The 24,185-nt window shown below is 45.5% G+C and overlaps 2 protein-coding genes across 2 annotated transcripts in view; both read left to right on the top strand.

The window, feature by feature from the left end:
* Nucleotides 1–24,185, top strand: part of ppp1r9a (protein phosphatase 1, regulatory subunit 9A) — a 93,833-nt gene that overhangs the window by 42,929 nt on the left and 26,719 nt on the right. Inside the window, 3 exon segments of the mRNA XM_080787068.1 lie at nucleotides 4,159–4,294; nucleotides 13,146–13,313; nucleotides 15,265–15,318. Coding sequence (XP_080643194.1) covers nucleotides 4,159–4,294; nucleotides 13,146–13,313; nucleotides 15,265–15,318 — 358 coding nt within the window.
* LOC308332414 (nucleoporin NDC1-like) lies at nucleotides 19,999–22,119 on the top strand (the record flags this gene model as incomplete). Its single annotated transcript, XM_080788307.1, has 1 exon — nucleotides 19,999–22,119. One exon carries the CDS (start codon nucleotides 19,999–20,001, stop codon nucleotides 22,117–22,119), a length of 2,121 nt encoding a protein of 706 aa, XP_080644433.1.

Here is a 24,185-nt window from a genome sequence, read left to right as displayed (position 1 = left end):
AATCCGCTTTGAAATGGTGTAACCGCTTGTCGCAGTGTACTTAAAGGGGAATTCCACTCATTTTCAACATTTTACCGTGTCATTAATATAGCTTAGAGCTGTTGTGTGGAAATCATTTAAAAAAAGTCCCCCCCATTCTGTGTTTCCTAGAAAAATCATTACAATGGTGATCTTGATGATGTCATCAAGATGTACTTCACCATGTTAATGATTTCCCCCCCCCCAGAAATGCATTTTATCTCTCCTGATGGTACCAACGTCAATACAGCATGGAAATGTAGACCAAAATGTATTTATTTATTATTTATTAATTTATTTAACAACAAAATATTCCCGGAGCGGATGATATCGCTCACGTCATGTTGTATAGTCAACCTCAATCTGGAACTTCCTTTCCCTCAAACCTGATTTTTTTCTCCCCAATACAAGCCACTGCAGGCTACGAGAGAACGCTTTCATTGTTATATTCTACCAGGTTTGATGGAAAAGAACTTCCAGATTGAGGGTTAATATAAAGGCCTAATATAATGACTACAAAACAATGACTACAACATGACGTATAACGATATTATCATCCGCTCCCGACCGGATATCACACAGCAATGTCTTTCCTCCTCGGCGGTGGAGAGCCTGGTGGTGACCAGGCGAGGTTGGGTAAATGGCAGAGCAGTCGTGTGCATGCTAACCGGGCCCAGCTAGCACTCACAGCAAGAGTAATAGTTCTTCTGCCTGAAGGTATTATTATCAAACCCATGCTCACTCTCTGCCTCTTTTCTCACTTAACATCCACTTGCCTCTTACTCTATCCTCTCTTACTCTCATACGCTGCTATTCCATTCTTCCTTCCTTCCTTCCCTCCTTCCTTCCTTCCTTCCTTCCGCTCACTGATCACTGGAGGATTTATGGCCCACTGTCCTAGTTCTGCAGTTTCAACTAGATTTAACCCCGACTTCCAAGCGAATCAATCTAGAAGTGTGTTCAGTCCCTCGGAGAGAGACGACCGCCCCCTTCCCCCACAGCCTCGATCTGTTGTGAAAACTCACTTTTTAAAAGGCCCTCCTGGCATACAGAGGGAACATAATCATAGTCATATCTTTGAGGAATAATGTAAATAAAAACAAAAGCTTGATGTATCCAAGGTATACAAATCTGACAGAGTGTAAATTAGGCATTATTCCACCTTCTATGCACCACCTCTCTTCACCTCTCCATTCTGCATCTTCCCTTTCAGTGCGACGCCTTGTGAGCTTGTAGATCGGCTATTTTCAGCGTGTAAAATGACTTGCACTGGGTATCTTGTCCACTATAGTTCCTTCCTAACATTTCAGTCTAGTTTATATATTTGTCAACGAAACTGTCAATATATTTTAGTTTTGGTCGTCATAGCTTAGTTTTCATTTGGTTTCCATTTAGTTTTCGTCAGTGGAAAAAAAAGGATGTCAACGAACATTTTTCACCATAGTATTCGTCGACGAATGCCTGGCACGGCCAGATTGGTCTGGTTTCCAGGCTATAAGAGGCGTGGCAACGGCCAGATTGGTCTGGTTTCCAGGCTATAAGAGGCGTGGCAACGGCCAGATTGGTCTGGTTTCCCAGGCTATAAGAGGCGTGGCAACGGCCAGATTGGTCTGGTTTCCCAGGCTATAAGAGGCGTGACAACGGCCAGATTGGTCTGGTTTCCCAGGCTATAAGAGGCGTGACAACGGCCAGATTGGTCTGGTTTCCAGGCTATAAGAGGCGTGACAACGGCCAGATTGGTCTGGTTTCCCAGGCTATAAGAGGCGTGACAACGGCCAGATTGGTCTGGTTTCCAGGCTACAAGAGGGGGAAGTGAGAGCCGAGCAGAGGAACGGATCCCAGGATGTTGCTGTTACCGTACATTAGCTGGTTTATTTGCCATGCCGTCACTGTGCACTTTCTTTCAGTAGAATCACTCAAACAGATTTGATTTGAGGGCCTTTGAAGCCTTACAGATCGCCCGATCATAGATTTTTTTTTTTCTTTTAACATCGCACAAGTTTGATTAACTCTCAGTGGATTTTTTTTACACTCTCAGAGTTAACAGATGTTGCTGACTGTGCACTTTTTATGAATTGAATAAGAAAAAGGGTTTGTGAGCAAAGCCAGGGCTCTGTGTCTGTGTCTGTGTCTGTGTGTGTGTGTTTGTGTGTGTGTGTGTGTGTGTGTGTGTGACTGTGTGTGTGTGTGTGTGTGTGTGTGTGTGTGTGTGTGTGTGTGTGCGTGCGTGTGCGTGAGGCAGTCTCAGCACAGTGGGAGGCAGGGAAGGAAACTGTGTATGAGGGTAAATGGCTGTTTCCAGGCTAGCTGCTTCTTCTCAGACCCCCGCTGTATTATTCCCATAGGAACCAGCACTAGCTAGTTGGTAAAAAGGGGGTCAGGATTCACTCTCTCTCTCTCTCTCTCTCTCTCTCTCTGTCATTTTCGGTAAACTCTCTCTAGCATACTTGCTTGTTATTTGACATGTAGTTCAAAGGGAGCTCTTCCACTGGAGCGGAAGGCATTTCCACAACAGCCATTATAATTATCTGGAGCAGCATTTCAGAGCTGAATTCAGTTGATTGGATCGTGTGTGTTCTCTCTCTCTCTCTCTCTCTCTCTCTCTCTCTCTCTCTCTCTCTCTCTCTCTCTCTCTCTCTCTCTCTCTCTCTCTCTCTCTCTCTCACTCTGCCCCTCTTTCCCTCTCTGTGTCACAAATACTCCATGAAAGACACACACACACACACACACACACACACACACACACACACACACACACACACACACACACACACACACACACACACACACACACACACCTCGGCACACTTACAGAACCCCTGCTGTGTTGAGGAAAGTGCTCCTGAAATAACGGAGAGAGAAAATCAATGGTCCCTTATTATTGTATGAGGTTATGGAGAGGTTGAACTGTAGACGTGACACCTCTCTCTGTCTCCACTCAACCACTTAAACCCTATTTTATACTTTGCCGAGCGACAGTATCACGTGCCAATAGCCTATATCTAGTATCTACAAGCTCACAACGCGCGCAATGCACTGTTGGTGTTACGACAAATATTCTAGGGCTTTGTTGTGGTTAGTAAAGGGCACTTGTTCATTTGAGTCTTCACTACTAGGGGTGTAACGATACACGATAACGATACGATACATGGTTGACGATACGATACAAGGACCGCGTTGATTGCGTTCGCCCGTGCGCGGAATAATGTCAACATTTATTCCTCTACTATGTGTTCAGAATCTCAGATAGCTTATAATACTGATTGAATAATAATGGATATGCTTTTTTTTCTTTTTTTTTCTTCATGTAACTGCCATGTATAGCCTACAGTTTATTAAAAGTAATGCAACTGTTACTTTATTTTGGATAAGCCATAACATGAGCACAATGTACAAAGTGTGCTCATCATGTGTTGCTCAGCAGTTGTTCAAGTTGCGCTCAGAGCGTTTGATTGGAACATAATGGATACGATACGACTCAATGATTTGAAATTGATACAGTAACTATTTTAGCAAATACATTAAATATGTGTGTGAAACTTGTGGATAGTGCAGGTTCTATGAGGGAAAGATGTATTATTATGGATATAAATAAGTACACACAGTGATTCTCTGGCCAATAGATGGACATTGTATTTGAACACATATGAACAAACCCGTACCTTGACATGAACACAGAGAATACACATTTTTCTATAGACCAATCGTAGCTATATGGAATAGAAAAGTAATCTTTTTCTTTTTTTTCTTCTCAAAATTGCTAAATACAATGCACAAGTACTTAGTATTGAATACATAGATTTTTCTATTTATTTTTTTAGATGTATTTTTTGCGCCTTACGCCTTTTTATTGGTTTTTTGAAGGGACAGACAGTAGGCTGACAGGAAACGGGAGAGAGATGGGGGTGAAGACATGCAGTAAAGGCTGTGTCGGGCTCGGGAGTCGAACCTGCGGCCACACTGCGACTGGATTACCAGTCTGGTGCCCAGACGGTTACGCCACCGCCTGGGCCTACATTGATTATTTTAATTTATTTACATTGCAAAACGATTCCATTTCAAGATGGACCGTATGTATCTCTAGCAACAAGTATGTATGCTCGTATATGCTGATTGTCCAGCTGTGTGTGTGCGTTGCAGGTTCATGATTGGCCGAGAGCGTCCGGGCCAGCAGAGCGAGGTGGCCACTCTGATCCAGCAGACGTTGGAACAGGAGAGGAGGCAGCGGGAGCTGCTGGAGCAGCAATACGCCCAGTACGACGCTGACGACGACGAGGTAAGACCAGGAACCACACGGTGTGTGTGTGTGTGTGTGTGTGTGTGTGTGTGGGCGGGCCGAGGCACACCTTAGCTCCACCCCCGCGGCTGACTGACGCGGGGGTGGAGCTTCTTTTCCATCCACCAGCTGTCTAAAAAGCCGGAATGACGTCGTCGGGCGTCAGCTTCTTCTGTCCGCGGCTGTGCGCTAAGCTGTGCCCGGCCCTGTGTGTGTGTGTGTGTGTGTGTGCGTGTGTGTGTGTGTGTGTGTTGGAGCTAATTTTGCATACCCCTCAAGGCTGTGTCCTTCCTTAGTCCCTTCCTTTTCACTCTTTACAATTCAATTTCAAAGGAGCTTTATTGGCATGAGAAAACATACGTTTACATTGCCACAAAGCAAAAAAAGTGCAAACAACACAATCAAAAGTCAGAATCTCCAATAGATCAATTTCCATGTCACCGAGATCACTCGGATCATGCCGATAGTGGAGGAATTCACGCAATGTCTTTAGGGTGGTTGTGTTCCATTCGGTATCCTCTCGTCACAGCGGCTCACGGGTCATGCTGCTGCGTTTGCACATTGTTGTACTTTACACGAGTGACCTAGGCCTACTTTAGCGTCTCTAACGATGACACTGCCATTCTATAAATACTACTACAGAATTATAGCTTAGAAAAACATCATGGACCGTGACAAGTGACAACACACCTAAAAACGTATAGCTGAACGTGGACAAAACAAACAACTGGGTATTATAACTATCCATTATCCAAACCGGACCGAAGCCAGAACAGTTTGATAATTGCTTATCTTGGACTCACCAGTAAAAATCAGTATCGTTCAACACATTAGTTCCATCCAAACTCAATCCCAGGAAAGACTCCATGTTTATCCGTAATCTCAGAGCATTGTCTCTCCCCCCCCCCCCCCCACCCCCCCCACCTCTTTGTGTGTTGTGCGTTGCTCCACAAAAGCATAATTCAAACCATCCTGTACAGTTCCCCATAGTTTTTCATCAAACTTATACCATGTCCAACAAAAACCTTGACCTTTCCACATCCAAGCCTATAGCATTTTGGAAGTAGCAAAATGACCCTGACCACCCCCTCGATCGTGTGTGTGTGTTCTACAAGCTAACAGATCTACATATCTAGCAGATCTGCTAGAAACATAGATTATTCAGAAAACTATCAGGATTCAGAAGACATTTTGTAGAATCTGGTCTCCGTCCTATAAGTGGGTTAAACAGCTTCCTCCCGCCGGCTGCTGTGCTGACTCTGCTGCATGTCTTATTATCTCTGTACCTGTACTCCACACTTTTATCTATTTTTACACATCTTTTAGCCACTTAAACCCTAATAGATACTACATGGGCAACTGCTGGCCCGGGGGCCACATGCGGCCCTCACCTTCACTTAACAGTTTGACTGCAGAATGAATTAACCGCAATGCCCCGTTGACTGCCTTTAGATTTCACTAACCTTTGAAGAACCACACCGCGGCGACGTCATCGTTTTTAAGCTCTTTGGGCTAAAAACGGCCATATAGCCACTTGCCCAAATGAGCTGACATCACATTTGTGATGACGGCTGTGGCCATTTTTAGCCCAAGGAGTGTTTTTTGTGCAAAACTAATGCTTGGAGTGGATTCAGCATCATGAAAACCCCATAGTTTGACACGTCACATGCTACTTAAAGGATTATGAAATTTAGATTTTTCTTTCCTTATAGGTTGTTAATGATAATGGTCACATATTATGCCAATTATGAAAATTGCTCAACATAATATGCAAGTTATCAAACTTTGGTTTTACTCAACATGCCTGGGTTCACATTCTGGCAAGTGTACTATATGCAGGATACATAAAGGAAATAAAAAGTGACTTACGTTGAGTCAATTATGCTCAGGAATAGGAAATAAAAATGTCTCCAAAAAAACATCTGAGCTGTGAATCTCAGGACAGAACAATCGTGAATTTATTTCCAGTTAGAAAAGTGCACTTTATACAGTTTGTACACACAGGTACATCTCCACCAAGCTGGGTGGAATTCCCATTTTTGCCATCAGGCTGTGTGTGGTGTCAAGAATGACACCATGTTTGACACCATATTTGGACAAGGCTTCAGCCCTATCTCTGACTGCCATTGACGTATACACATACATTCATGTTTTTAAAAGAAATCATGCAAAAAGAAAGAAATAAACTCTCCCCCTAGCTGCCCCTCTGCCTTCTAGTGGAGATAATGAGTGACAACAGGGTCCAACACGGTGCACGGAGAGCTTTCCTGCAGATTGGTTCTCGTTTCCATTCCACCAGTGTCCAGATAGCTACACTGGCATTCTATTTTGACAGGTAGTTCATGTTCATTCCTTCACCTTGTGTCCCAGGGCTGAAGTTAATTAGGCATTTTGATTAAACTTAAACACTTCTGGGTCACTGGGACTGGAGTCTTAACAGTGAGAGACACTTCAGCTTCACAAACAACTTTATACACCAGTGACACCACATTATTATTATTTCCCTGTTTATCATTATCGTGAGAACGATGGCTCGCAACTTTTCAGGACTATAGAAAGCCTGCAGTTTTTATTAGCTTGTATATTCCCCATCGATGATGTCACTGGAAGACGGTTTATGAACTGCCCACAGCCCTCCTATGAGACACACGCCGTTTTTTTTTCATGATTAGTGAGGACCTATATTCTATGAATATAGGTTGAAAAGTGGTGATGTGGTCCTTTAATAATGTGCTTCTTTTAGTTTATTCAAATAACCCGTTTCTGGATAGCAGCTTCCACCAAAAGGTATTCCTCCCCCTGCATGACACCAGTGTTGATGTGGTCGACTAAAACTATGACAAAAAATGTTTGTCGAATATACCTTTTTTTCTATGACGAAAACTAAATGAAAACTATAGCTATGATGACTAAAACTAAGACTAAATATAATTGACAATTTCATCTCAAATAAAAACTAGATGTAAATGTTAGGAAGGGACTATAGTGGACAAAAGATCCAGTATAAGTCATTTTGCACTGCTGCATTTTACACTGAAAAAAGCAGATCTACAAGCTCACATATTGCTTAAAACACCAAAAGGGGATCCCGTCCTGAATGGGTTATTATTCAAATCATAACACACACAAAAAAAGAAAAAAACATGTTTTAAAAAAAATATACAATGTTGATTTACACATTCAGGTGTACCCTATGAATAATGGATTAGTTTTTTCACAATAACTAGCTTTGTTCATGAATCAAATCACTCGCAACAGTTGAAGCGAATGAACAGTATCTTGCACAGAGACTTGTGCAGAGAAGTGATTCTAACTTGGGGGGACAACGACGACGACATAAGGAATCTGCTCTTCCTCAGAACACCAAAGTGTCCATAACATCCTTATACAACCCGTCCACTGGGTAAACAATTATGAAGCTGTTGGAGTGATCTATGGGCCAATAATGAGAACTCATCAATATTAATATTTCTATAAATACGTATTAGAAGAAGCTCTCACCAACCACAGGCGTGGGGGGTGCTTAGGGGCTTCATATATGGAGTATACGGGGGGGGGGGGTACCTGGCTGATGACGTCCCATAGCTGAGGGGTACGAATATATTCGTACTTCACAATGTGAAGTGTTGTGATTATGTAGATCTTTTTTTCTTCATATATTGAACCAATGAAAAGTAGGCCATTAACAAAAGCTTGTGACTACATAATAACTACATTCGATATATTCGAACACGTTTTTTTTTAGTTTTTTTTTAAATTTCCTGAAATATATCAGTTTCGGACATACAAGGTTTCTGCCCGACAGCAGCATCTACAGTATCTATGCATGGGAGACTGGTATTGGGAATTGGGTCTCAAGAGAACATACTGTATATAGCTCTTTATATACAGTATGAGAACACACACAGAATCACACAGATGTGAACATGCTTGTGTGTGTGCGCATACCCACTTATACTGTACATGGACTCGTACACCAAACACCATGCGAGAACCATGTGTGCATGTTTGTGTGTATTGTGTAAGCATGCCCATAACAAAGCACGCAGACGCAAATGTAACCCATTTGCTAGAATACATACAGTGTATGTGCTCACACAGACAGAAGCAGATTTTATGTGTGCAGCCAAGCAAGCAGTCATATGGGGAGACTGCACGCACGCACGCCACGCACGCACACACCTCCCACTCTCTCTCCTCTCTCTCTTCCTAGAAGACAGGTCCTATCACACCCTCTACAAATCAGTGTGAACCATTTATATCATATCCCATATTACGTATTCATAGTTCACATCATCAACCTCCCCAGACAGCTTAACCCATTTTGGGGGTGGGAAAACCCCCTTTTTTGGTGTATTAAGCATTATGTTATGCTTTAGCTGTTGAGGAAAAATAGCAGATCTACAAGCTCACAGCGGGGCACCGAGTGCCGCACTATGAACTTGTAGGTCGACTATTTTTGAAAGAAATCGTGTCAATGTGGCGCAAATCTTTGAATATATATTCTTTCCGAGCAAACGTTTTTAACTCAAATCTTTGCTTCTGGGGGGGGGGGGGGACAGGACATATTATTTTCTATTTTCAGATGGGGGTTGGCGGCCAATTATTTTTGGGGGTCCTCGGCATGAAATAGTTTGAGAACCGCTGACATAGAAACAATGGGTTTTTTTTCCAGAAAACTGTCAGGATGAGGATTTAGAAGACATTCTGTAGAATCGTCATCAGGTCTAAATGGGTTAACCCATTGCTTTCCTCCTCCTCCTCCTCCTCGTCATGCGTGTGCTATAGCTGGCAATAAGTGATGCATGTATAATATTACATGCAAATTGTTCCGTTTTTATAGCCCACCCCTCCACGATCGCTGACCCCGCCTCCTCTAAATGGGGCCCGTTGGCCGTGGAGCGTATAGAATGCTGTTGCCCAGGCAACAGGGGAGCCAATGATGGAGATGGGATTCTCTGATGAGTGTTCAGACAAGACAAATCGGGCCTAAAGACCCTCTATCTGATGGGGTAACACTGGGGGGGGGGGGGACTAGCCCATTTTGACCTGAGATCAGATTCTAAAATTGTCTTCTAAATCCTGACCGTTTTCTGAAAAAGCTATGTTTCCATGTCAGTCGCTCTTCGGTTTTTCTATAGATCTGCTATTTTTCAATAGCGAAAGCGTAACCAAATGCCAACACCAAAAGGGGTTCCCGCCCCCAAAATGGGCTAGAAGGGATTAGGGCTTGGCGATATAGGACTTATTATTTTCAACTTTTGGTTTCGATTACGATTAGTGAAAGATTCTGGAGAGAAAAAAAAAGATATAAAAATGTATATAGTGACGTTAATAAGCTCAACGCGTCAAGACACTGTCTTGACGCGTTTTTTTGTATTCCGCCATTGAACAAAGAATTTCACAAGGCTCAGTGATACAATCAGACCAATCAATTTAGTCGATTATACAAAATCCATCTATTAAAATATGTTCATGTGAGATGTAAGAAGAAAAAAAAATATATAACTATCTTGATTCATCAACCTAACACAGTATTTTCTGTTAGTTGCCCAGCTCCAAGGGGCGCGGCACACGGCTAATCACGACGATGTGGGTTTGAATCAATCTTGTGTCACTATTATTATTCACTTTACTAATACGATCTAATGTAGAAACAAAGAAAGGGAGATACTCTCCTCTGCCTCTCCTGTCCTACTTTCTGACCACTGAAAGAAATTGCACCTGCCGAGATAAAAATTGAGAGTGAATCTTTTTTTTTCTCCTCTCCACAAAACTAGGTCATATTATGCCATAAGTCATCTGTGGAATCTTATACATATTTATTTTTGTATTTACAAGCCACCCGAAACGGCATTTATAGAATACAACATGGTGGAACAGGGAAGTATAGACGGCATTAGGCGTACCACCGACTAGTTAGACGGCAGATACATTTCATGTATAGGGAATATAAATGGATAATGTGGATGGCTGGCTGGCTGGAGGGTTCTGTTCTGTTCCGTTTGCAGTTCATTAAACAGCCTACTAACCCACTAATTAAGCATCATTGCTGAATGTGTTTCTAGGGGGGCCTGGCAGCAAATGCAAAATGGCACGCTTGCTGCTGCAGTGACCAGCATACCCTACTGACACACACATGCAATACTGTAATGGAATGTCATTATGAACAAGAAACACAATCTGAATAAAGAGCTCTTTCAAATTGTGTGACAACTATTCTACTGCTACTGCTACGGCTACTGCTACTGCTACTACTATTACTATTACTATTACTACTACTACTACTACTACTACTAATACTATTACTACTACTACTACTATTACTACTACTACTACCAGTAAGACGCGCAAACGCGGGAAGCGAACGCAGCTCGTACATATTTGGGTTTTTGGACGTATAGCTGCTTTGGGGACTCCTTATATGGTTATGGCTGAGTCATGGTGACGTAATCACTCGGCTCCATATATGGGCACAAAAGCGGGACAGACAGACACACAGACAGACACACAGACACTAGTTAAAAAGTCCACAGCTCACCACTGCATATATGGTCTTCAGCACACTGAGGCGCTGCTGCTTGACGGCTGGTATGGTTTTTCTCCAGTGTGAATACGCTGGTGTTTCTTTAGATCACCTAAGTCGGTAAAACTCTTCTCACACTGTTTACAGTAGTATGGTTTTTTTCTCCAGTGTGAATACGCTGGTGTTTCTTTAGATCACCTAAGTCGGTAAAACTCTTCTCACACTGTTTACAGTAGTATGGTTTTTCTCCAGTGTGAATACGCTGGTGTCTGTTTAGATGACCTAAATTGGAAAAACTCTTCTCACACTGTTTACAGTAGTATGTTTTTTCTCCAGTGTGGAGACGCAGGTGTGACTGTAATTGATTTGACTGAATGAAACTCTTGTAACACTGTTTACAGATGTATGGTCTTTCTCCAGTGTGGAGACGCTGGTGAGTCTTAAGATGACCTGACTGACTGAAACTCTTGTCACACTGTTTACAGATGTATGGTCTTTCTCCAGTGTGGAGACGCAGGTGGTTGTTTAGAGTACCTAACTCTGTGAAACTCTTGTCACACTGTTTACAGATGTATGGTCTTTCTCCAGTGTGGAGACGCAGGTGGTTGTTTAGAGTACCTAACTCTGTGAAACTCTTGTCACACTGTTTACAGATGTATGGTTTTTCGCCAGTGTGAATACGCTGGTGTCTCTTTAGATTACCTAAGTTGGAAAAACTCTTCTCACACTGTTTACAGTAGTATGGTCTTTCTCCAGTGTGGAGACGCAGGTGTGACTGTAAATGATTTGACCGTCTGAAACTCTTGTCACACTGTTTACAGATGTATGGTCTTTCTCCAGTGTGGAGACTCTGGTGAGTCTTAAGATAAGATAACCGACTGAAACTCTTGTCACACAGTTGACATTGGTATGGTTTCTCTCCAGTATGAATACGCTGGTGTGACTCCAGGTTACCGGACCTAGTGAAACTCACATCACACTGTTGGCAGGCGTATATTTTCTTGCCTGTGTGACTCAGCCGATGCGTCTTTACGTCTCCCGCCTGAGTTGCATCCTCGGTAGACTGTCGATGGCTGTCATATCTTGGTCCGTCCGTGTGTCCTTGTCTCCGGCCGGCTACAGGGCTGTCGGTTTGCTGACAGGCTGCTGAAGGGATCTGTTCATTGGCTACAGGGCTGTCGGTTTGCTGATAGGCTGCTGAAGGGATCTGTTCATTCCTCAGCGGTTGGCAGTGGAGGTCGTCGTGGCTCCTCTTGGCGTGTTGATGGAGGAAGGTGGAGGCACAGGCATATGGACACTCGGAACAGGAGACCCGAGTCTGGACATATTTCGACTCTCTCCTTCCTTCCATTATCAAATATATGGTGCTATACAGTAAATGGACTGTGATGGGGACGAGTCCAGTTTTAGGTTCCTCTCGTAGGATTCTGTTTATTACTCCCTCCCTCTTCTTTCCCTGTCTCTATCTTAGGTAAGACAGTGAATGTGTTGGTTGTAATATTTATATATATATGGCTGAGTCATGGTGACGTAATCACTCAGCTCCATATATGGGCACAAAAGCGGGACAGACAGACACACAGACACACAGACAGACAGACATGATCTGCTAGGTCTCATAGTAAGTGCTCACTGCGTTCGCAACTATGCTACTATTCAACTATTCCGTCTATTGTGACAATAGAAGGAGCTCACATGCAAGTACCTTTAGGGATAATTAACCTATTTTGGCCTGACCTCAAAATAAATAAATAAAATCTTCTAAATCCTCCAGTTTTCCGAAATAAATATTTTCACAAATAGCAGACCTACAAGCTGAATAATTAACAGGCCATCACCACCAGGTAACGATGATTGACACCTGCGGCAATCTCCCTACTCAGGATATAGTTGCCACAGGTGTGTCACTCTGGGTGTGAGAAAACAGTTTGTGTGCTGGCAGGCAGCAGCTCTCAAGGACAGTGCCCGGCACTCTGCACTCTTCTCTATACCTGTTTGTTTATTTTTCTACAACCAGCAATGTCCATGTACCTGTTTGTTTGTTTGTTTGTGTACGTCAATGAGCACGAGTATGTGACTTATTAATAGCAGTAGGGGGCGCCAGTAACAGAGAGAGGGCTAGTGCTGTGTCTCTAATGAGAGAGAGAGAGAGAGAGAGGAGTTGCACCACTCGGTTCACACAGGTGTGATTTTACCTTCTGAGTAGCTCGAGTTATAGAGCATGTTTAGAAACGTACGCACAGTGTTTTACGGGTCCATTTGTACGCTATATTTGAGTTATAACGCTGAGGATCTGACTGTGTGTACTCGTGTGCTCCTTCAAAGCAGACAGGGGAGTACGCCACGGACGAGGAGGACGGGGGAGGGTCGGCGGCGCCGGGGGACGACGGCGGGGGGGAGAAGAACATCGAGGTGTTTGATCTCCCGGAGACGGAGGACATCTTGTCCCCCTCGGAGCTGGACGCCACTAAACTCTACCAGAAGTTCAGAGAGGTAAAAACCATGTGATCCGATTCTCACATCTAACGTGCATGATCCAAGTCTCTTTACATTATACGGCATAATGCAATACAGTAAATCCAACAGAATGTTGTATCTTGTCACATACTTATATCTGGGGTCCATAGGCACGTGCAAACATATAGGCATCAAAAGGCCCTGCCCTTCTACGTAAGTAAGTAAGTAGCCTTGCCGAGCCATGAGGCCCCATAGGCTATTTTCGCTATTTTTCAACCCCTGTCTCTCTAACATTCTCTGCACATCCCTGTCTGGGGCCTAGGTGAAGGCCGCAACATATTCCATTCTTTATCTTCAAAATGTTATTTTTATTTATTTATTTCTTTGAGCCCCTCCAATGTCCAGCTTTGAGGGTGTGTGTAAAAAACACAAACATTGTCCTAACACTGACATTGAATGCCATTGACAATTAATGACCACATGGAAGACAAAAGTGAGGACACACAACTTGTGATTGGGCGGAATGAGATGATGTATGATGATGAGGGCGCACCCTCACTTCTGTGCGTGCGTGCATGTTTTTAAGACCCTTTGCTTTTGCTGGTATACTACGAGTAAGACGCGCAAACGCGGGAAGCGAACGCAGCTCGTACATATTTGGGTTTTGGACGTATAGCTGCTTTGGGGACTCCTTATATGGTGCCCCTTTTGTGCCCATATATGGAGCTGAGTGGACCTGGCCCCTTTTGTGCCCATATATGGAGCTGAGTGATTGCTGATGCAACACACTCCATATTTGGATAGCGGGACAGACAGACACACACACAGACAGACAGACATGATCTGCTAGGTCTCATAGTAAGTGCTCACTGCGTTCGCAACTATAGTTTCAAAATAGTAAAAAAAGCCAAAAATTGAAGCACAAGATGGGGCCCAGTGTTTCAACCTGTATTTTGACCCCTTGCTTATACTATAGCCTTCCTCGCACACAAAAAAAACCAACCTTTTGGTCAGCACGATATACAACATCACCTCGGAGCACCACATTTCATTCTTTTGACAGCAGACTCGTTTTATGCACTTTAGGCAATGGAGGCAGCTGGTCATATTGATTGAACACGCCACGGCTACTTTTGGCACTGTACCGTTTCCAGTCTCTCTCTCTCTCTCTCTCTCTCTCTCTCTACCCCCAACTGCCACTATGGCTACGTGTGATACATTTAATTAATGGGCCGCGCGCTGCTGGGGATATCAAGTGGAGACGACACTGTTAATCCCTCTGTCTCAATCCCTCACCAATCATTTTGCTCTCTCTCTCTCTCTCGTTTTCCTGTTCTTCGTTACCCTGTTCTTCGTTACGTCCCTCTCCCACCGCATTGCGTATGCATATATACTGTATATTTCATCACTTTTTAATGTAAACACACTTTCAAGCACAGTTTCCGTTTCCTGATGGGTTTGTTTTGTTTGTTTTTGGTTTGTTTTTTCACTCTGAGCCGCTGTCCTATACAGCGCTTTATTTTATCAAGAAAACATTGGAACAAAAATATGAATTTTGTTGGTCGTGTTGTGTCGTTATATGTTATGTCTTTATTTGATCGAATCAAAAGTCGAAATCGAAATATGCAAAGAGATGCTGAATAAGGCAGTGTGCTCGTCAATATCCACCCCAAAAGGACTATATGGTCTGTCTATCTATCTCTGGACTTCCTCTGCTTGCGTGCGTGCGTGCGTGCGTACGTGCGTGCGTGTTGGCGCGTGTGCGTGGTGTGTGCGCTCCGCGGTGCTGACTGTCATGGAGGACAGGGTCGGCTGCCTCCATCCATCACACTAGTGTGTATGGGCAGCGATGACTCCAATGAGCCTGCGCAGCCATGCGTCTGATCATCTGACCGCCTTGCCTTCTTCTCTCACTACTGTGTCTCTCTCTCTCTCTCTCTCTCTCCCTCTCTTATCTTCCACTTTGCCTCGATCTCCCAACCCACAGCTGCAGATCAAACACACGGTCACAGAGGCCGAGATCCAGAAGCTAAAAAGCAAGGTAAGCCGCCTTGGTGTGTATTAATAACATGAGTGCTGGTTGTGTGTTTACATTTTTGATTGGCTAAGCAGTCACGTCAGCTGACGGTTGACGGATGCGTGCAGGGTGCATTAACTGGCCGCTGGAAAAATCAGACGCCTGCACTAATTGCATCAGGAAGTGGGCCGGATTAGAACGTCGGAGTTGGTTCAGGCTGGTTGGCCGTGAAGTTCTGTGAAGAGATGTTGATGATGATGACGACAGCCGGGCTTATATCCTATTCAGACTGTGGCCATACTAACTTGATTATAGTAACGTAGCATTATCACGAATGGACTCATTATCGTCATAGCTTGAAGATGCCATTATTAAGTGTTAAATAGATCTATGTTCTGATAGTACGCAGTGCTATTGAGTGTTTGTTTTGGTAAACAGAAAGTGCATTTGCTGGTCAGGACGGCACTATTATTGAAACGGGAGAGAGAACTCGTACAACATTCAAGGGTAAACGAGTGGAATTGGAAGTTATTACACAAAGAAATGAGCACACAAAGTTACAACATATATGGGGACTGTGTAGGGTGTGTAGAGCCCAGGATCACATTAGATGATTGACAAAGGGGTGAAAAATGGGTTACAAAATCGTGGGATAAAAAATATATTAAGTTACAACTCTATATGCATTTTAAGCTCCTGAATGGGTACCGGTACTCGTTCCTGATTGGATTAAACTGGCAACCCACCTGGCTGAAACTTTATTTCCTGTTAAAGCTGGAGAGCTCTGTAATGTTTAGCTTGTTTGTTTTAAACAAATTATCGCTTTCCCTACCTTTACATATCTGTGAAAAATACAAGATTTCACCATTTTAGATGTATCGTTGAAACATATATATTTTAGGAGTAGTTCCTTTTCTTGGCTCTCGGTTTCACCCAGTCTTCTCGGGGGGAGAAAATAGAGGGAACAGCGTGCATCTTCGCACAAGAGCTCAAGTTGTCATACTCTCTCTGCATTTTGAAATCGAGCCGTGAGCGTGCATGTGTGCAGTCTAGTGTAGTATGCATGTGGGTGTATGTGCACAGCCAAAGAATGTCCTGACTTGATACATTTCCAGCAGAATTTGGCTGTAAGTTTATATATTCTAAAAATGCAATAGAAGAGAAGCTGTTATAGGTCCACGGTTATGAGTCTAAACACAGACGCCTTAAATGATAAATGGTGCATTTATACAGCGCCTTTATCCCAGGCACTTTGCATAGATACTGTGCATTACATTCACCCTTCACACACGCATTCACACACCGATGGCGGAGGAAACCATGTGCAAGGCACCAACCTGCACATCGGGAGCAGTTAGGGGTTCAAAGTCTTGCTCAAGGACACTTCGACACTAACTCTGGGGGAGCCCACAGGGATCGAACTGGCAACCTCACGGTTCCCATCCAGCTGTTCTACCGGACCCCCCCCCCCCTTAGAAGAAGAAAGAGTTTCAATGAAATCAAGTCATTGTAGGATTTGTGTAGCTACTGTATAGTATCGGATAAGTTCCCAATGTTGTTCAGGTTATATCAGCTGCAATACATCAATAATAAAAATGTTCTTTTTCCCAATCTGTATGGTAGAGACTAGAGCAGGGGTGGGCAACTTTGACGATGGAGAGGGCCACTATATTTCCACACTCACTCCCTAGGGCCATATATTACTGTCATAGCAAAAATAGCTGATCTACAAGCTCAAAGCGCGTCGCAGTGCGGCGAGTTTTGAGCTCGTAGATCGGCTATTTTTGCTATTTTCAAATTGAAATCTTGAATTATTTCTTTTGCTATTTTTGAATTGGAATCCTGAAAATTTACATTTTTATGTCATTTCAAAATGCCTTCAATTATACTTGTGTTGAGCATTGAGCTACTAATTTAGACTGAAGTAATTAAAGCGTGTCATGTTTGCATGTTGTGGAATTGTAAACAGCTGAAACCAATATTATACCAGTATTCTGACATTAACCTGAGGGCCACATTAAGTGAATGTGGGGGGGCCGCATGTGGCCCCCCCCGGGTTGCCAGTTGCCCACCCCTGGACTATAGAGTATACAGTAACTAACACAACTGCAGTGGTTGTAGTCGGTCTATATCCGCTCTTCTATTGAGGTCTTTTGATCTCGTGGACCGCTACAGGTTGACAAGGTATTATCGTATGAAAGACAACAATGTGTCCTCTTGTCCAAAATAAATGGTCTTTCTGTTATGGCAAAATAGTAGACATTTTGGCACCCACGCACAACAAGACCCGGGTTTGTGTTAGCCGCGTATATAGGACGTAAACGTTACCGAAGTACTTTATTATTTATTACAACTGATAACACTTTATTGTGGCGCATATATATGGGCATAAAATCACCCCCGTGTGAAGTGAGGAGGGTCTAGTGCCCCTCAAAAATGACAGACACAACAGGTACTCTGATATTGGGTACAGCGGGTCTCTCATAACTGGGTTGTGGGGGCATTCATTCCCAGCTTTACGTCTTTCTCTATTTTGGCATAGTTTGTCTAGTATAGTAATAATTATCATTATCACAATAACCGTTGGTGTTAATTAGTTCACATATAGACAACACCTCTGCTTTTGTATTTAGTGAGAGTCGTGAGACTGAGATAGTATAGGGCTTCAAGTACTCTCATTTTGGAGGCGGTTATTCCAAAACAACTGATGGAGTTTATGACTAGCAATCTCTCTTCGCTGCACAGAGACTGTGCTGCTTTAAAGTAAAAGACATTACTTATCAGTTACGCCCCATGAAGCCTTGAAGCCATGGAGGTTTCTTTTGTTTTCTTAATTTGATGAGCAGCAAATGCAAGGCTTCAGAGGGTTTGTAATCAACAAGAGTTATAGTTTACGCGCCTTCGCCGCACTCGCATCTAGCTTAAATACAAATACAATTGGCTTCCCATCATGCACCTGTAACCCAGCTTGCCTTGCGGTGCGTTGACGACGTGCGTGTCAAGTGTTCGGGCGTAGCCAATCGGCAGAAGGGAACACGGGCGTCCACTTTCCGCCGTTTTCTTCCGCTGCATCCACGTGATTTGAACGGAACGTGGACGTTCCGGGGTCATTTCTGATGTTATGCTGTGTCGAGGTTACAATATTAACACTTCTGAAAAGAAATAGATTGTTAAGACGCGAGATGCGCTGACTGACTGATGGCCGATTTGAGAAACAGAAGCGGCAAGCGCAGCAGTGTTGATTGGAACTATAGCCGATCTACAAGCTCACAACGCTGTTGTAGAGGTGCTATTTTCAGCATGCAACCAAGTGTAAAATGACTTCTACTGGATTTCTTGATAGAAATGCCATTAAATTGGAGTCCGTAGACTAATGGTTGTCAAACTGGGGGTCCTTGAAATTAAACGGGCTGAGAATCACTGCTAGAGCCGTATAAATCTTCTCTTATGGCATATCTTTTCAAATGGGGGGTCCGCGGGGCTAATTAGTGTCAATTTGGGGGTCCTTGACATGAAAAGGTTTGGGAACCGCACTGCAGTATAGGATAGAAAATAAGTCATTTTTAGGTGAACTATTCGTTTAAAGTGATAATCTTCCATAATAATTTAACAAGGGGGATGCTTTATTTGAATCCTTTCAGGCATTTTATCAAGCCACCTCAAAATCCTTTTTGTTTGTTTTTATCATGTTAGTGTCTTGTATGAGCACAAAATATGAATATAACCTCAAAAAGATCCAACAGTCAAGTGGCAGGGAGGGTGAGAAAAAGAACACACGTACTCCCGTTTAATGTCATATTATACCATATTTGAACCATGAGGTCATGTGACCTCACTATGACGTGGCTATATGGAACATATAGAGCAAACCCTATAGGTTAAAATGTACAACGATGCTTGAGTCTTATAAGGGCCGAACTATACTGAGCACTATATCGAGCCACGCCGGAACGTATTCCTATACGGTTTAAGACTGACCGTTTAAAAGGTGCCAACATGAGGGAACAGCCATAATAACGCTCTGTAACTTTGAAAGGGGTAGTGTTTTTTCAGCTCTCCACCCGTCTCAGCATGTTGCCCACAGAGCGGAGGAGATGTTGGCTACGCGAAGTGATCTGCCGCAGAGCCGTGAGATGCGTCATCTGCGCCGTCTGGTCCACGCTGCCGACCACGGCCGCGTTCGCGGCGCTCTGCAGGTTCAGCGCGCTCCACCCCGTCGCCTGGCTGACCGGCTGCCTGACACCAGACACGGCCTTCCACTGCGTTCTGATGTTCGCCGGGTTCCTCCTGGCCATCGGAGTGGCCGACTTCCTCCTCGAAGTCTGTTCAAAGATGGGTCTTTTTGATCGGCCACAGGCTGACTTCCTCCCCGACCGCTTATCCGTAGTCGGGTCGCGGGGGCAACGGCTCCACCAGAGAGCTCCAGACTTCCCTCGTCAGACCGTCGTCGTCCGCTGCGTAGTCTGCGCCGTCTCGTCGGCGCTTCCGGCCGCGGCCGCGTTCGTGGCGCTCGGCCGGTTCAGCCTGGACGCCGCCGTCTTTCCCTGCGTCCTGACGTTCGCCGGGGTCCTCCTGGCCATCGGAGCGGCCGACTTCCTCCTGGGATATCACGCGGTGGTCCCGTCTGTCGCCCGTTCGAAGATGGACCTCTTCGACCGGCTGCTTCACCCTCGCCAGACGGTCCGCTCTCTCTTGCATTGCGTCATGGGAGTCCTGGCGGCCCGGTGTTGCGCCGTAGCCGTCGGCGGAAGATACGGGACGCTCGGCTACCCGTGCACGACGCGCCGCGACAACAGCGGCGGCGGCGCCACGCCGCTGTGTCTGAACGAGCACTCCCTCGTCCTGCTGTTGGCGGGGGCCTTTTTCGGCCTCAGTCACAGCCTGCTGGCCGTGGTCCACGACATGAACTACGTGGCCTTCCCCCCCGCTGCTCTTCAGCAAAGCAAGTGCGCTCGCTTCATGGGCGCCTTGCCTTCGGCGGTCAGACGCAGCGCCGCCCAGAGCGCTCGTCTCGTCGGCGACTACCTCGCCGTGTATTACTTCCTGGGATACGTCCCCAGGACGTGGATCTGTGCCGCGCTGAGCCTTCGGCTGGACGGCTCCGTCTACCCTCTGGACTCCGTCGTGGGGATGCTGGACGTCCCTCTGGCGTACCACCTCTGGCTCAGCGGCGCCTTCCTCCTGTTCCAGTCGCACGTCGCCGCGCTGATCGTCAGGGTCTTCGCGACGGACGCGCTCAGTTTCCCCGTCCAGTCGTCGTCGTCGTCGTCTTTCGTCGAGGACGAGCGCCACTGTCTCGCCGCGGTCATCGCCGGCGGCGAGCAGCAGCAGCAGCCGACGATCTTGAGGTTTTTAGCTCTGCGGGACTTGGCGTCGCTGTCCCGGCACTCTCCCTCGCGACGTCTCGAGGTCTTCAGTCTGAGTCCGCCGTCGGACGGTGGCCGTCCCCATAACTGGAACGCCATCAGCGAGGGGTGTCTGTCTCTGCTCTCCGACCTGACCCGGAGGCTCGTTGCTCACCGGGACACTGTAGTCGCCGCTAACGGCAGGGCCGGGTCCCCCCGGTCCGCCGGCGGCATCGAGACGTCTGCGCAGTCGCACGGCTCCGCGTGCTCGCCAGACCCGGACAGTCTTCCTTTGTCCCACCCGGCCATGCGGCGCCTTGAACAACCCTCAGCCTGTTACGGCTCCGAGCAGAGCCCGCACATTACCAGGAGGGGCCCAAAACTCTGGTCCTCCACCCCCTCCACGTGCTCACAGGCAGATGATGATGGCGGTTGCTGCCCATCAGCCCCAGAAGACCCGTTCTTCCAGAACAGACGAAGAGAACGGGTCAGTCCTTTGACCTCCCCTGCCCCGAGGCACCACCTCACCACCGATCCCCTGGAGCCCTCTTCGCCTCGGTACGGCTCCGAGCAGAGCCCACGCGTTACGAGGAGGGGCCCAAAACTCTGGTCCACCCCTCCCACATGCTCACACGTGCCCACCCCAACCATGGCGGTCTCCAAACCCAGCAGTCTCCCGGCTCGGTTCTTCCAGAACGTACAAGAACGGGTCAGTTCTTTGACTGCCCCTCCGCGGCGCCTCACCGATCCCCCCCCGGAGCCCTCCTCGCCTCGGTATGGCTCTGTGCGGAGCCCCCCCACTGTGAAGAGGGGCCCCACATTCTGGCCCACGTGCTCACGGGCCTGCTACTGTGGCAGCTGTCCGTCACCCCTTGCACCAGCAGCAGCACTCAGCCCAACAACGGCAGTCCCCGTACCCAGTCTCCTAACTCGAGTCCTCGGGAACGGACAGGAACAAGTTAGAAATGTCTTGGCAAAGTGGGGTCCGATCATATATATATATAACATGCTCTCGGAAATGTGCAACAAGTTCCCGGAGGTGTACGACGAGCTCCCAGAAGCCTCCACTCAAGCTCTCTTCGCCGACAGCCAGGCCCACATCTGGGCCCTGGAAGGGCTCTCTCACCTCGTGGCGGCCTCCTTCCGCGAAGACCGGTTCGGCGTCGTGCAGACTACGCTGCCCAGCATTCTCAGCTGCATGCTGGTCCTCCAGGAGGCGGTGGACATGCACTTCAAGCTGCCCCAGCACGTCTCCTCCTCCGGCGGGCTCTCCTCCGCGAGGTCGTTCTACGGCATGGGAGACGACCCCGCGTACAACACGCTGCGCGTCACGCTCAGACTCACCCTCAGGGACGCCATCGACAGGATAACGTCCACCTTCGGCGAGCACACGCACGCTATACAGCTGCCGGCGGAGCACCGGAAGAGATTGCTGGAGATCCTGGAGCACAACGAGAAACACCGCCGCACCTTGACCTGACCTGAGATCAGATTCTAAAAAAATGTCTGTTTGAAAAATGACAGTTTTCTGAAAAAAGCTATGTTTCTATGTCAGTCGTTCTTCGATAATAAAAAAATAGCAGACCTACAAGCTCGTAGCGCGCCACTCGGTGGCGCGCTACGAGCTTGTAGATCTGCTCTTTTTCAATAGCTAAAGCATGACATGATGCTAACACCAAAAGGGGTTCCCGCGCAAAATGTGGTTAAACTCCACGCAAATCCTATTCATAGAGCACGATGTACGTGACCGAGATCATAGAGGTGCCGTACAGGTTAAAACAAAAACAAAAATAATGCAATATAAACGGACATTAGCATTAAAATGGATACCAAACAAAACATTAGTGCCAGTCACGTGGAAAATGGGTGTCGGGGCTGCAGCTGTCACTATAAAGGCCAGGGAGAAGAGGAATGAGTCTTATTTATTAACGATTAAAGAAAACTCATCGGCTTCATTCGACTGGAGTGAATCGAAGTCGAACAATCGGGAATCTTATGAAAGTGCCTCATTTGGTGTCGGTTTATGTTCGTTGCTCGCGTAAATTAAAGTCCTATATACAAACGTACTGTACTGTACATGGACATTACTCATGTTAACCCATTCTGACCTGAGATCAGATTCATACGAGGTTTCCACTGGACAACACACTGGTCTGATGAACCCTTTCTGACCTGAGATCAGATTCTAAAAAATGTCAGTCGTTCTTCGATTTTTCAAAAATAGCAGACCTACAAGCTCGTGGCGCGCCACTCGGTGGCGCGCTATGAGCTTGTAGATCTGCTATTTTTCAATAGCTAAAGCATAACATGATGCTATAACACCAAAATGTGTTCCCGTTCAGAATGGGTTAAATCCTCATGACAGGTACAACGTGTACAAGACTGGGGGGGTACTTTCTTCAATGCCTCTGCACGAGAGCATTAACTTTATATGGCCATACAATAAAATAAATAAAACTAGAATAGCAAGAAGTAACTTCACCGACCTGATCAGACCTCGCTCGGAAATGTTTACGTTGAAATGTGTCTGACGACCCCCGACAAAGTGTTAAGTCAATAGCATAGCATACAATGTACAGTACACTATAGTACGGTCGCTATATAAATGAAGTAGCGGTGTACACAATGTAAACTATAGTGATATAAATCGCAATACACAATGTATACTAGTATAGGCCGTCGACTAAGAGAATGTAGTTATGATTATAGCCACTGCAGCCTAAAGTGTACGTTGTATATTATTATTTATTACTATAATTCCATCTACTGTATATAAGGGTCTAAAAGATGAGGAAACACACATAGAATGGACTATAATTCCATCTATTTTTTAGGCCAGACCTCATTGAACAAAACATATTGTCATGAATATCAATGGGATATTAATGATGAAAGGAAGTGAGGCAAAGTGAGGCTTTTGTTCCTAGAATGTGAAGAGAACATGAACAGATTACTGCTGCAAATGAATCAAATATCAGACGTATAGGTAAGAGGCCAATATTATGCTACTGAAATTAAGCCAGTCTCATGGACTAGTACAAACAATAACATACCTATAGCTACCTAAAATATAGTTTTGGAAACTAAAGAAAAATAATATATATATATATATAGAATGAATGAATTGGTGGGGATAACGGTTCTCGACTTACGTGCAGTACAGCCGTACCCCCACTATTTACATACAGTACAGACAGAGACATTATTATAGTATTTATAGATAGATAGATAGATAGATACAGTAGATACTGTATATTTCCCACAGGTCCTCTGCCATACAAGTTCGAAGTTGATCAGTCGGGCGGTTTTCGAGATATGTATTTGGGGGGGGGGGGGGGGGGGATTCCGTGCATTTATAGGTGGATTAAGATATTAAAAGATCAGTGTGCTCCAGTGTCTTGCCCTGGGTTAATCCCTTATACTGCCTGGTTTATTATTTACTTTGTTGCACGTCCCTGTCGCTCACTGAAAATTGCAGATCTACAAGCTCACAATGTGTGCAAGTATAGACCATATCCGTTTAGGTACCGTTAACGTTTCGACCCT

Source organism: Protomyctophum bolini, assembly GCF_963924005.1.
Source record: "Protomyctophum bolini genome assembly, chromosome: 17".
In the NCBI taxonomy this organism is placed as follows: Eukaryota; Metazoa; Chordata; class Actinopteri; order Myctophiformes; family Myctophidae; genus Protomyctophum; species Protomyctophum bolini.
This window is presented reverse-complemented; position numbering and strand designations above follow the sequence as displayed.